The sequence below is a fragment of the Cryptomeria japonica genome, chromosome 11 (assembly GCF_030272615.1).
Source record: "Cryptomeria japonica chromosome 11, Sugi_1.0, whole genome shotgun sequence".
Lineage (NCBI taxonomy): Eukaryota > Viridiplantae > Streptophyta > Pinopsida > Cupressales > Cupressaceae > Cryptomeria > Cryptomeria japonica.
In genome coordinates, this window is record NC_081415.1 from 693,822,107 (window position 1) to 693,834,914 (window position 12,808).

Below are 12,808 nucleotides of genomic sequence, written 5' to 3' on the forward strand. Positions count from 1 at the left end.
CAAAGCAAAGTGAGACATTGCTCCTCATGAGTATGAGATCACCACTTTTGACTTAGGCCCAAGCACAAAGGCCCAAGTGAAAGAGGACTTAGACAATTCAGCTGCTTCCATGAAGGCAAAACTGGATGAAGAGACACAAAAGAAAAATGAACATAAGAGAAAAGTTGAGTGCTTGAAAGAATATATTCGACAGTTGACTACTAAGCCACTTGATCAAGCCAATCCAGAGGTTCTCCTACTTTTGGATTCACAACAGGTAGCCAAAGGTTCTGAGGAAGATGTAGTGATAGCCAGAGAAACTAGAGATTGGATGGAAAGTACAAAAGAAGAAGCAACCAAGTTCATGGAAGGAATATCATCAGCATATGAACAAACTTCTTCTTTCCTTTCTAGGATTGAGACTTTCCAGGATTGAGAACATGGCAGAAATGTGGGCTGACTTGCAGGATGTCCAGGATAGAATCATTCCATGCCTTAGAGAGCTGAAAGGAATCTCATCTCAAGAGTTGGTTGATCAGAAGATAATTGAAGTAGGGGCTGCCTATGATTTCAACAGTTGGCATTGCACATTGGTTGCACAGAATGAAGTCTTGGAGAAGGTGAAAGATGATGCTGATAGAATAGAAGGACAGATAAAGGCGATTCAAGACAAGATCTTCCTTGTAGTTGCATAAATGATTGGGAAGGAGACCATCCGAGAGAGTGATATGCAGTTGGAGAATTTGAAGGCCAGAGTTCCGGACATCTTCTTTGCCATCACAGGACCAGTCTTGAAGAATAATTTGGCTAATGCGTCAAACCTCATGTCCATTAAAGATGCCTTTCACAAACAGGAATTGGATTGGGAGATCACCTTTGCTTTGTGTGCAGATGACTTGGAAGGATTAGACTTTAGGATCAACATGTTTCCACATGTCACCATGGAGGAAGTGGACCAAATTGTGTCCAAATTCATTGAATGCCAAAAGAAAGGGATGCAATCCTAAAAAATAGTATCTCGCACCACTTGTCTCTTTTGAAGTTGATCTTTGATATTATTTTGGAAACTTTATCTAGGGTTAGGTTGTCTAGATCTCAGCCGTCGATCTTAGATTGATCTCGGCCATTTATTTGGCTTTCAAAAACTCTATATAAACTCACTCTCTCATTTCATTTAAGTGTGGAGAGATTTATGAAATTGTTGCGTAGAGCTATTTGAGTAATATAAATTTCATTATCAGTATTGTTTTGAAGTCTTTTTAATTGCTAAATGGTTGCATGGTTACATATTCCCTTCAACACTTGGATTAAATTTGTTTAAGTTATTTGCTTTCAAGCTGTTAGATGAATGATAAATCTGATAGTATTGATTGGTGAAATCTTGCTCATACTTTTGTTGGATGAATGATTTTCATTCAATGTGTAAAGTTAGTTTGAGCTTTTAATATGGATGTTTAACTTCTACTTGGAATGATATTTTTCAATTGTTGGTATTCTTCCTAAGTGTGAAAATCTTAAGCATAACCCTAGAAGATTGCACCCACTTTGCATAGTTGTCCGAGTGTGGCGAAACAAAGTGTCGTTACCCGTTTCACCCAGTCTTTATAGTCTCTTGAGTTCATAGGAATAGCTTAGAAGTAGTTAGAATTCCTAAACCCTCATCCTTTTTTATCTTTTTGAAGTCTTAAATCAGAAAATCCAAAAACAAAGAGCAGTCATTGGTAAATTAGCCTAAGTCTGGCTTGTGAATGATATTAGTTGTCAAGCGTAAGTCCCCCTTGATATTTTCAGCATACACTACCCAAGAAGCTATCCCACTAAATTCGCTTGTTCACACATATAGACCTTGGAGTCGCCTTGTGGTCTTTCTCGCAATCTTGGCACAAGTAGTGATTTTGTTCAGGATAGGATAGAGTATCCTTGTGGTATTTTATTCTAATGTTCGGTATATGATAAAACGTACACCAATTGGTCTCTTAATAACATATTATCCTAGAAGGGACATTACAAGTGGTATCAAAGCGTTACATTTTGTGGTTATATTGCATTGTTCCTAAAACGAGACATTACAAAAATGCCATAGTTGGCATTCAAACTATGGCATCCCTATTCTTGTTAGTGGCATTGTATCTCTTGGCATTTTTCCAAATAGTTTGTATTACTCCCAATTACACCTCGTAGGCTACGTCTTGGGATTGCAACCTTCTTCAACCCAATAGACATTGCATTGTTGTCTATCGCAGAAGTTGGAATATTTGTTGTTCAAGTTGTAGGAAACATTGGACCATCTCTAGAGAGCGTTTTATCCTTCAGTGCATGGATATTCACAATCGGAGCTGCTACCCATGATTATCGTTATGACAACTCTATAGTTCTTGGCAACAATCTTACAATATTAGGTGTTCGGCCTGCACTTGGGATAGAAAAGAATGATATGTTCAATCTTTGAATGGTTAAAAAAAAATCTTGGCAGCCATGATTGGATGGTTTGCACAAAATCTATTTGTTGGAGAAGCTTTCAAGCAAATCATTAGGCAAAATGTGACGTCTAGTCTCCACAACATTTTTGGGCGTTCTCCTAACTCATGCAGAAATGTGAGCCATAGGATAAGGTGTGCTCATTCTTTTGTTAGATGTTTCTCTAGTTAATATGTATGCAAAGAGGGAAGCATAGATAGGCATTCAAACTATTTGGAAAAATGCCAAGAGATACAATTAACTATTCATTTCAACCCAAATGTTCATATTGATAGTATGAGAAAGATCAAATGTCAAGGTATTCATCAATGCTAGATAGTCTGTAAAAGTAGGATACGATATGATTATTATCTATATGGAGAAAAGCCCAAATGATATATTCATGGCATGATATGGGTTCTTTTCGCTTGTGAATCCTTGGTAATTAATAGAACTTTCCGGGAAAGCAAAGCAAAATGAACCTTGCCGACTTGGTCAAATGGGGGCTTACCTTTCTTTCCAAGCATGGAAAAGAAATTTGTTGCAGAGCTTCAAGAGAAATGTTGGAAATTGTTGGGAATGTTTCCAACTACAGTTGATGAATATATTGAGATGCTAGATGTTGAATTGAATGATAGGAGCAAAATCTATGGAAGTATATTGAAGTATTATATTCATTGAAAGGAACTAATATACAAAATCATAAAAGTTTTATCCTTGTACATGGAGAGAATACCGTTTTGAGGATTTGTAGTTCAAGTATTTGAATTCCAATACCATCTATAGACAAACACCTACAACCCATGCAAAATATCATGACGGTAGTTAACTAGTCAATCTCAAGCTGAAATATATGCTTTTATTTTATGAGTAAAATGCTATGTGCAAGGTAATTGAAAAGTTCCATTATTGTAATTAATCTTCAAGAATCAGTTATGTTCCAAATAGGGAGGAAACTCTATAAATATGGAATCAAAATTCAATAGGGGGATCCTTTTCCAATCTCTCATCTAGAGAGCTTTTTAAGAGGGTTTTTTCATTTGGGAGCTTTTGTTGGCAATTAGTGATTTTTTCAACACAACCATTGTACAAGGATTTTTAAGAGACATTGACTTCTCATTTCATTGAAGAGTTGAATGAGTATTTCAGAACTTTGTGTCTAATTTGACCTCATAGATTCAAGTTTTTCTTATGTTAATTTGTAAGCATTCTTTGAAAACGCTCTGTCATGTATGGCTGCATCTGGGTTATAGGAATTGAAAGAAAATTAGACTTTGAGCTAGTATATCCTTTCTTGATTACATATTCATTATGTGTCTAATGTCTGATCAATTCCTCATTTTTCTTGCATGCCAAGAAGTGGTAATTCCAAATCTTATCAGTTATTGTTGTGGGCACAAACTGTTGAACTTTGTGTCACTATTTGTTTCTGCTCACTTTTATTTCAAGGCTATTCTTCCCAAGTCTAGGTTATTTTCTTATCTCACATCTAGGGTTTCTCTCCACTTTTTTTTTTTTTTGTGTGCCTTTTTTTCTTTCTGGTCAATAGCATACCCCTGAAAAACTCACATTAATATCATATGAGGGAGCTGCCTTTCTCAAACACAGAGGAAGATTGCTAATTGAATAGTGATCTGTTCAATTGTTGGAGTGTTTGTTGCTGTCCATTGAGTGAGTTTGAGCTGATCGCAGTGAAATATTGCAGCGACAAATCTGTTTATCAATACATTGATACCATCATGCTCATCTCAAGTAATGTACAAATGCATGTTTCTTGTAATAGGTTTCTGAGCATATCATTAAAACTTTCTCTTTAAATTTTTGGAGATGTTGAGGCTCAAGTCTTTATCTATGGCTGATTATTATTTATATACCTGAGTTCAAGCTTAGTTGTGGAGAAACTCTAGAAGGAGATGCATGTGAGTCATTGGAAACATGCAATCCTGATGACTGATGTATCACACTTAATTGCAAGAGGAATCACCTCAGTTCTGCAAATGATAAAAGCTCAGTAGTCTCACCTCTGCATACCCTCTAAGAGGGTTTTCTTACCCAATATTAGCAACATTAATTTACATATTTGGTAATGAGATTCCTGTATAAGAGTTCCCCTATATTTATTTCAAGTCAGTGGTTTTGAGGCACAAAAGCAAAATGAGTATGTTGCACAGTATAAAGTGAAATTTTTAAATATTGGAATAAAATTTTGTGTTAGGGAAATCTTTGTAATATAAAAATGAATTTAAATTATTCTTTTTGCTAGCATGAACCACTTTTGCCATTCATTATTGTCTATCTTTCCATTAAACGATGTTTTTGTACAGCACTTTGCAAATGCAGGGTTTCCTTGCCCTGTCATGCAAAGTCCATCTGATCACTTCCTACGAGCTATCAATACAGATTTTGATAAAATCATTTCAATGTGTAAAAACTGGCAGGTATAAGCTTCTTGTAAGTGCAGTATTAGTAATTTAGTATTATTTTCTAGATTACTATATTGTATCCTTTTCTATGTTTATAATTCTGATGTTGAAAATTAATATATGTTATTAGGATGAACATAGAGAATTTTCAACTGTTAAGATGGACACAGCTGCTGCCATCCAGACTATAGAAACTACATACAAAGCATCGGCTGATGCTCTTGCTGTTGAATCCATGCTGGTTAAACTTACAGAGAAGGTATTATTCAACTTATTTGCCTTTTTCTTAATTCTTAATGTTTTATTTCCATGCTTTGTGTTAAAGAGATACAGTTATAGAAATCCAGAAATTAAGAGAATAATATTTTGTTTGCTACAAAGTGTTGCACACGAGAACTTGATTGATGGTAAGAATATATCTTAATTTGGATATAGCATTCTGTATTTCATTGAATGTCGATGGGCAAGCATTGATTTTTGTGTATGAAGATGAAATCAATTCATTTTCCATAAGAAGCCATTAATCATTAGGATTTGCTTATAAATTTGCAATAAAAATTACAGCAGTTAAGATTGTAATTATTCCAAGATCCTAGTAGAAGGGCTTATATTATATTTTAAAAAATCCTGCCACTAAGCCTGAAGAGAGCCACGTGGGCCTTGCACAAAGGCTTTTGCCTTTTGTAGAAGCCATAAAGATGATATATTTATGACATAAAGCATCTAGTTTAAGTAGAACCAAGGGAAATTGAAAGCTACAAATACTCCTCCAACTTTGTAGTCTTGTAAAAATTCTGAATCAAAATTAAGTGATAGTGTCTGAAATATGTTAGTGCTACAAAAATTGTGAATGCCAATTTAGTGGAAGTGTCTGAAATATGTCAGACAAATATGCAGATAAATTTTGAAAATTCTGACTTTCAGCAGACAAGCAAAACATCGGAAATTTTGTCTTAAATAATGGGAAGTATCTGAAAAGAATGCAAAAAATTAGCAAAATGATAAAAGCAACTTTGCAATTTTTAAATAGAGTTTCCATCTTTTTGAAGTATCCCCGTTTTTTCTTTTTTCAAATCAGCCACTTTCTAAAACTAATTATTACAAAGTAATTGGTAAAAACTGAATTCAATTAAGAATGATCAAAAGATCATCAAATAGAATTGCAAGAGATCGATGTTTCCATAAAGAAACAAACGATAACAGAAGACAAAATTAGAGACTAACTAATTACACTAAGATGATCATTAACAAACAGAATAAGAATATATTATTCTAATACCCTCCCTTAATGGTCATCATTCTAACTACCTAAAGAAAAACAGAGAAGGCTGCCCCTTCTTCTCAGAACGTTCCGTGACATGAGCCTACCATTGACCACTCCATCCAAGATTTGACGACCCTCCTCAAACCCACTCCGCTCCTTAGAAATGACACCCCCAAGCCAATTCTTCAACCTTTCCGCTATCAGCTTAGAAATAATCTTATAAATCACATTACAGAGAGAAATAGGGTGGAACTGGCCTAACCAGTCGGCCCCATCACACTTGGGGATGAGCGCAATGAAAGTCGCATTCAAAGCCCGAAGCATCTGCTTATTCCTCTGGGACTCTTGGACCACCTCCAATAAGTCCAATTTGATAATATCCTAGAATTCTTGATATAACTCAATCGGAAACCCATCCGGTCCAAGAGCTTTCCCCTTCTTCATTTGGAAAACAATCCTCTCAAGTTCGTCCAACAAAATAGGACCCATAAGCTGCTCATTCACCCCTCTAGTAACTAGAGAAGGAATACAAGCAAAAACTTGATTCTCCTCTTCCGATTCCTCCTGAGAATCATGACTAAAAAGGGATTGGAAATACTGCACAGACTCTCTTGAAATCTCCTGCAAGGATAAACACTGCTCACCTCTATCATTAACCAGAACAAGGATGGAATTGCCATGTCTTCTTGTCTCACTAAATTGAAAAAGAATGCAGTATTCTTATCCCCCACTTGAAGCCAATCAATACGAGTGTTTCCAGTAGATTTCCTTCCTAAGCTCCACCTCCTCTGGATCCTTGACTGCCCTAACTTCCTCCCTAAGCAAGGCTTCTGACAATCCATGCTCTCTTATTTCTCTGGTAATGCCATTCAACTCTAATTGAGCAGCTGTCTTAGCATGAAAAATATTACCGAAACACTGACGATTCCACCGTTTAAGTTGAAACTTATCAAATTGCAGCTGCTTGGCAAAAGTGCACATAGCAGTGCCAAAGGCTGGCCTCCCTTTCTTCCTCCACTTTGCAACATGATCCTGGAAAGAAGGATCTCGCAACCACATAAGCTGGAATTTGATTGAAGGAATGCGAGCGACTCAAGCAGAAGAAGACACCAATTTGATGGGCTAGTGGTCCAAACCTCTCCAATCTAAAATCTCAGAGCATGTGGACCACCCCCCACCAACCCAAAAACTAGAAACCAGAAAGCGATCCAGGCTCTCCGCAATCCAATACTCCCCTATCCTCTTGTTGGTTCAAGTGAACAGACCATTACCGGGCTTGATGTCAACAAGATTCAAGGTTGATATACTATCTTGAAGAAGGAATGAGGAAGGCTCCAACTGCATAACACCACCCTTCTTCTCACTCAACTCTAAGATGGCATTGAAATCACCCGCCATAATCCATGGGTGAAAAGGAAAAAACCCACGCATAAAAGTAATATGAGACCACAAATTCTGCTTACCGTGAAGATCAGTGGGGGCATAAATGTTAGTAAACAAGATATATTCCCCAGTCTCAAGACTAGAGGCAACCCCGGATAAAGGTGATCTGAAAGAAACCCACCATAGAGGATGAATCCTCAAGGGATTCCAAACACAAGCCACACCTCCAGAGGAGCCAAATGCCCTAGTACACTGACATACGCCTCTCCCCCATAGCTTTGGCACCAAACCCAACATACTTTCCACAGATAATTTAGTTTCCAGCAAGAAAAGGACATCAGGAGAATGCCTCCTTATCAATTCCGGAACAACTTTTTGTCTAGGGCCACTGTTCAAGCCCCTCACATTCCATAATAACACAATCATTTCGGGGGATTAGAAAAATGAGAATCTAGAGTCTTTATTGACCCTGACTCAACCAAATTCTCCCCCATCAATTTGATCTTATCCAAGTCCTTTTTACCAACCTTCGAAATCTTCTCCGTTGCTCCTTTTTAATGTCTTTCTGAAGAAGACCCAGGTGTAAAGAGATCTTATTACTTTTAACCCCAGCACAGTCCAATTTATATGCTGTAGGAGAAACATCCCCACCAGCCATCTTCACTTCAGCACTAGAGATGGGTCCCTTCTGAGCCAGTACCTGCTGATCCATCTCCATCTGTTGACTCCCACCCGCCTGCAAACCCTGGGTAGTATCCAATTTCACACTATCAGGAATCAACCCTGCAGCACTATGATCCAAAGGAATCATCCCCGGATTCATCCACTAATAGTGAGTGTGCCCCAACTGGATCACATGTGCTTGTTTGAAGATATGCTGCACAAACAGGGAAGCCACATGAGTGCATTGCAGGATGCAGATGACAAGGATTCACTACCACCGGTAAGTGGAGCTTATCTCCTATTATGCAAAGTATGCATCTTAGTTCTGTGAGATAAGACATAAGCAAAAGGCATGTGATTGAAGGCTCGCACTGATCTATCGGTGAAACAAAAGGATGCCTCGGGTGCATGTAACCAGTGATGTGCATCGAATTAGAAAGGGTTGACATATTGTGCCATCGGGACAGATAAGGAAGAGTAAAGAAGTGATGGGTTTGTCACCTTGACAAACCGGCTGAGATGATGTCCGGTTTGATGATGAAGAAGGCAAAGTGGAGTAGTTGCTGATAGAGAGTGCAACCAGCATGTAGATGCCTCAGATGGAAACAACTGAAGGTTGATGACGTGGTGTCATCAAGGTGCCTACCGATAAGTATGAGCTGGTAAAAGAGCAAAGAGGCTAAGTAATGTGCTTCTACTTGTTGAGAATGAGCATGCTATGGATAGGCATGTCTGGCGACCGGTTAAGGTTTTCCATCGGTAGATCAGCAAAGTGCAAACACGATGGTTAACCGGTAAAGTGTGACATATCGACAGGGTTAGAGAACCGGCAGAAAAGAAGGACCGGTAGTGTGTTGATTGTCAGTGACCGAGTCTAGCCGACACAAAGATCTTTGCTGAGGTGGATATTGACAAGGATGCCACGTGGGGTTGAAGTGGCAAGCTTGTAGAGGTCAGTGAAGTGCCGTGTCGGGGAGGTAGCTGGCGGTTGGTCGACATTAAATGTTGACTACGACAATCGCGGAGGAGTAGCAGAGGGTTTGCGGCTCGATGCAAACTGAAGATCTGAGTGATGCCATGATCGATGAAAAACATTCTACTGCAGATCAGATTTGGTAAAGGCAACCACGAGATCACTAAATGTGATTGACAGAAGTAGGTCGAGGAATAGGGCCGTGTTTTCTAAACAGAGCAAACGTGTATTGGAAGGCACGTTAATGGTGATGTGCAGGTAGTTGTCTTGGAGATCAGATCGAATGAGATCTGATTGGATTTGATGTGCCTCGTGATCAGTGGAAGAAACCCTAGAGGCGCCAAGTTCAAACTCACGTCTTGGTGGGAAAATCTCGCTATAAGTATGCAATCCAAAGATATTGTTTGTGCTGCTAAATGAGAGAGTGTTGCTGCATGTGAGAAGAAATCAGTCAAGTATTCAACGAGTATCAGAAGAGAGACTGAGTGTGAGAGAGACTAGGGTTGAAGAGTTCAACCAACAATAGTGAGGTAACCGGTGGTGAGCAAACCGGTAGTGAAGAGTTGCAGAAGAGTGCAGAGTAGGCAGACAGAGAATTGACAATAGATAGTACTGGTGGAGAGCAGCAGAGTAGTTGAGAGAAGAGAGAACCAACAAAGAGTAGAACCAACAGACAAAGAACCGACAGTGAATTGGATAGAAGATCCAATAGAGAGATTTGCAGAAGAGTTACAAAATCCATTTGTAACAAGAAGATAACTTTGGTATAAAACATGTTTATGTAATCATTGAGTTGTAGCTCGGTGCAGAGGTTGTAGCTCCTTGGGTTGGTGCCCTAAAATCAAGGGTTGGTGCTCCTTGGGTTGGTGCCCTAAACATTGTAATTAGAGATTCATTGTGAGGTTGGATTGGACTAGTAGACTCCAGCAACATTTCTCATCGAGGTTTTTCCCATCTTGGGTTTTCCTCGTATATGCTGGTGTTATGTGATGTCTCCTTTGTGTGTGATTGCATTTGTGTTGGTCTCCCCTCTAACCGGTAAGTCTGCATTTAGTTAGATCTGATAACCGGTATACTCGCCTAGGACAGTTAAAGGGAAAAGTTTGAATACCACTGATTCACCCCCCTCTTAGTGGTACATTGTGTCTAACAATTGGTATCAAAGCCTAGGTTTCCGGTTGATAAGCTTTCTCTAGCTTGGATAGATTCTGGCTTAAGGACACAATGGTTTGTTTAGTGTCAATCCTTGCTCTAGTTTTTGATAGTTCAAACTATTCCATTTGGAGTTGTAGAATGGAAGTCTTCTTGTCTTCCCTAGGGTTTGATGTGTGGATGTTTGTTGTAAATGGCTACCCTAGTAAAGTTAGTCCTCGCACCGGTCCTGAAGTAGAAAGAAGATCTAAGTGCAATGCTGAAGCCATGAAGGCTATATTCAGTGGATTTACCGATGAGGTTTCCTCACAGGTGGATAAGTGCAAAACTGCAAAAAGTCTATGGGATAGACTAAAGAAGCTTTATGGAAATGAACTGTGCACTGCTGAAACAGATTGTGGAAGCATGAAGAACAACAAAGTAGACACATGTGGAGGTGTTGATAGCAGATCGGTCAGCTATTGCAGCAATGATGAAGAGGAAACTCACCTCTTCATGGCACAGGATACAGAAAGTGAAGTGCACACATTAGAATGTGACAAGGCAGACAGATCCCACCGACAAGATGTGTTTGGCAGTATTGAAGAAGATGAAGAAGAAGATGAAGCTGAAATTGATCTAGAAGGTGAGTTGCTAAGTGCCCTTAGTGAACTGAAATCTGTTAGAAATGATTTTAAAAGTTACAAAAAATCAGTTCATGAAGAATGTAATCAGTTGAGAACATGCCTTGAAGAGTCAAACAAAAATGTCTGCATGTTGACAACTCAACTTGAAGATGCCAAAGGAATGACTGATAAATTGAAATCAGTCGTTGATGCCAATGAAAGAAGATGTGAGGAGTTGCAGCTAGAAGTGGAAACAAAAGACAAAGAGTGTTGAAAGCTGAAAGAGAAAATGGAGAACTGAGGAAAGACCTTGAGAAGTGCAAAAATGAACTCAAGGTAAGAAACCGGTATGATGGCAGCACTGAAGCCTTGGACAAAATGTTGAATTAGCAAAAACATTCCAAGGATGCTAGAGGATTAGGATATGCTGCCGGTGAATGCTCTACAAGCAAGGAGACCTCCCACAAAGATATTCAATTTGTCTCCTCAAATGAAAATGGTAAGGTTCAGACCTTCACTGTTAGAAATGCTCCAAGAAAGAAGATTGATTTGACTACAATCGGTGAGGACATGAAGAAGAAGACCAGTGCTGCAAGGATGAACAATGCAGATCCAAAAGGAAAAGGGAAGTTGAGAGAAGGCAACTTCACCGAAAGCAAGAACATGAGAAGACAACATAGAAGACCTCCTACCGGTAGAAGACAAGGAAATGCTACTGCCCACAAGACAAAGCAAGTATGGGAAAAGGAGAGAATGGATGGAAGAGTTGCAGAGTGTAGACAATCCAAGATTCATCCCCGGAGAAGCAAAAATGCAGATACTAAACCGGTAAGATCTCCTCATGCATGGCAAAACAAATTTGTAAGTTATGTGCCCCCTCTCCGGTTACTATTTACATGCAAAGAATACGGCCATAGGGCAGATGGATGCAAAATGAAGTCTAGGAATAGATAATATGTTCTTCCTAGAAACAATAATGTCATCTGTTGGAGGTGTAATGGCTTTGGCCATAAAAGTCATAATTGCAGAAGGATGAACTTGCAGTCACATGACTACCGGTGTAGTAACTATGCTCAACATAGGAATGGATATAGAGCATATGGAAGTCAGAGACTTGCATGGAGTTTGTTGGTGTCTGTTTTATCATCTACCAAACATTAGGATAGGATACCTGAAGGTATTCTATCCTCTCCTGAAAAATCACTACTGATTCCAAGGTCTATATGTGCGAACAAGCGACTTTAGTGGAATAGCTTCTTGGGTAGTGTATGCTAAAATTTTCAAGGGGGACTTACATTTGACAAGTATTCTTTTGAACTGCTGAACTTAGATGGATTTAGCAATTTAGGCTCTTCTTTTTTTTGGGGATTTTCTGGGATTTAGACTTTCAAAAGAAAGGGAAAAAGGGATAGAGTTCAGGAAGGCTAATCTAATCCTACGAATTCTGGAGACGGTATCAATTGGGTGCTCTTGAGAAACCAAACCTGCTTCGCCACACTAGGGACAACTACACAAGGCCGGTGCAATCTTTAATGGGTTGTACTTATGATCGAGATGTTGGGATGCACAGGGGATGGGCTCAGACTAACTTTGCACGGTAGAATGGAAATCATCCATTTACCAAAAGTATGAGCGGAAATACACCATCAATCGATACTTATCAAATCCTTCATTCAAATTAACAACAATGAAAGCAAATCTAAATTATTTCTAACTAAGTGTTGAGGCAATTGAAACCATGGAAATCATTCAAATAATAGAGATTACAAAGCAACGCACATGCAATATATTATCTGGAAATGACCTTAAGCAACAATACATCAAAAACCTCACGCTTTGCAAATGAGAGGAGGCAACCTTATATAGTTTCTCAAAAATAAATGAATGGCCGAGATCAAACAGTGATCAA

At 38.8% G+C, this 12,808-nt stretch overlaps 1 protein-coding gene across 2 annotated transcripts in view; it reads left to right on the forward strand.

The window, feature by feature from the left end:
• The window catches only part of LOC131038090 (ABC transporter G family member 3), a 145,014-nt gene that overhangs the window by 49,781 nt on the left and 82,425 nt on the right, over nucleotides 1-12,808 (forward strand). For both annotated transcript variants that reach the window (XR_009359528.1, XM_057970397.2), the window contains exons 5-6: nucleotides 4,761-4,874; nucleotides 4,990-5,118. Coding sequence is in view for 1 of the 2 variants with exons in the window: in XM_057970397.2 (XP_057826380.2) it covers nucleotides 4,761-4,874; nucleotides 4,990-5,118 (243 nt within the window). In the remaining variant the exon portion in view is untranslated. The remainder of the gene's footprint in view (nucleotides 1-4,760; nucleotides 4,875-4,989; nucleotides 5,119-12,808) is intronic.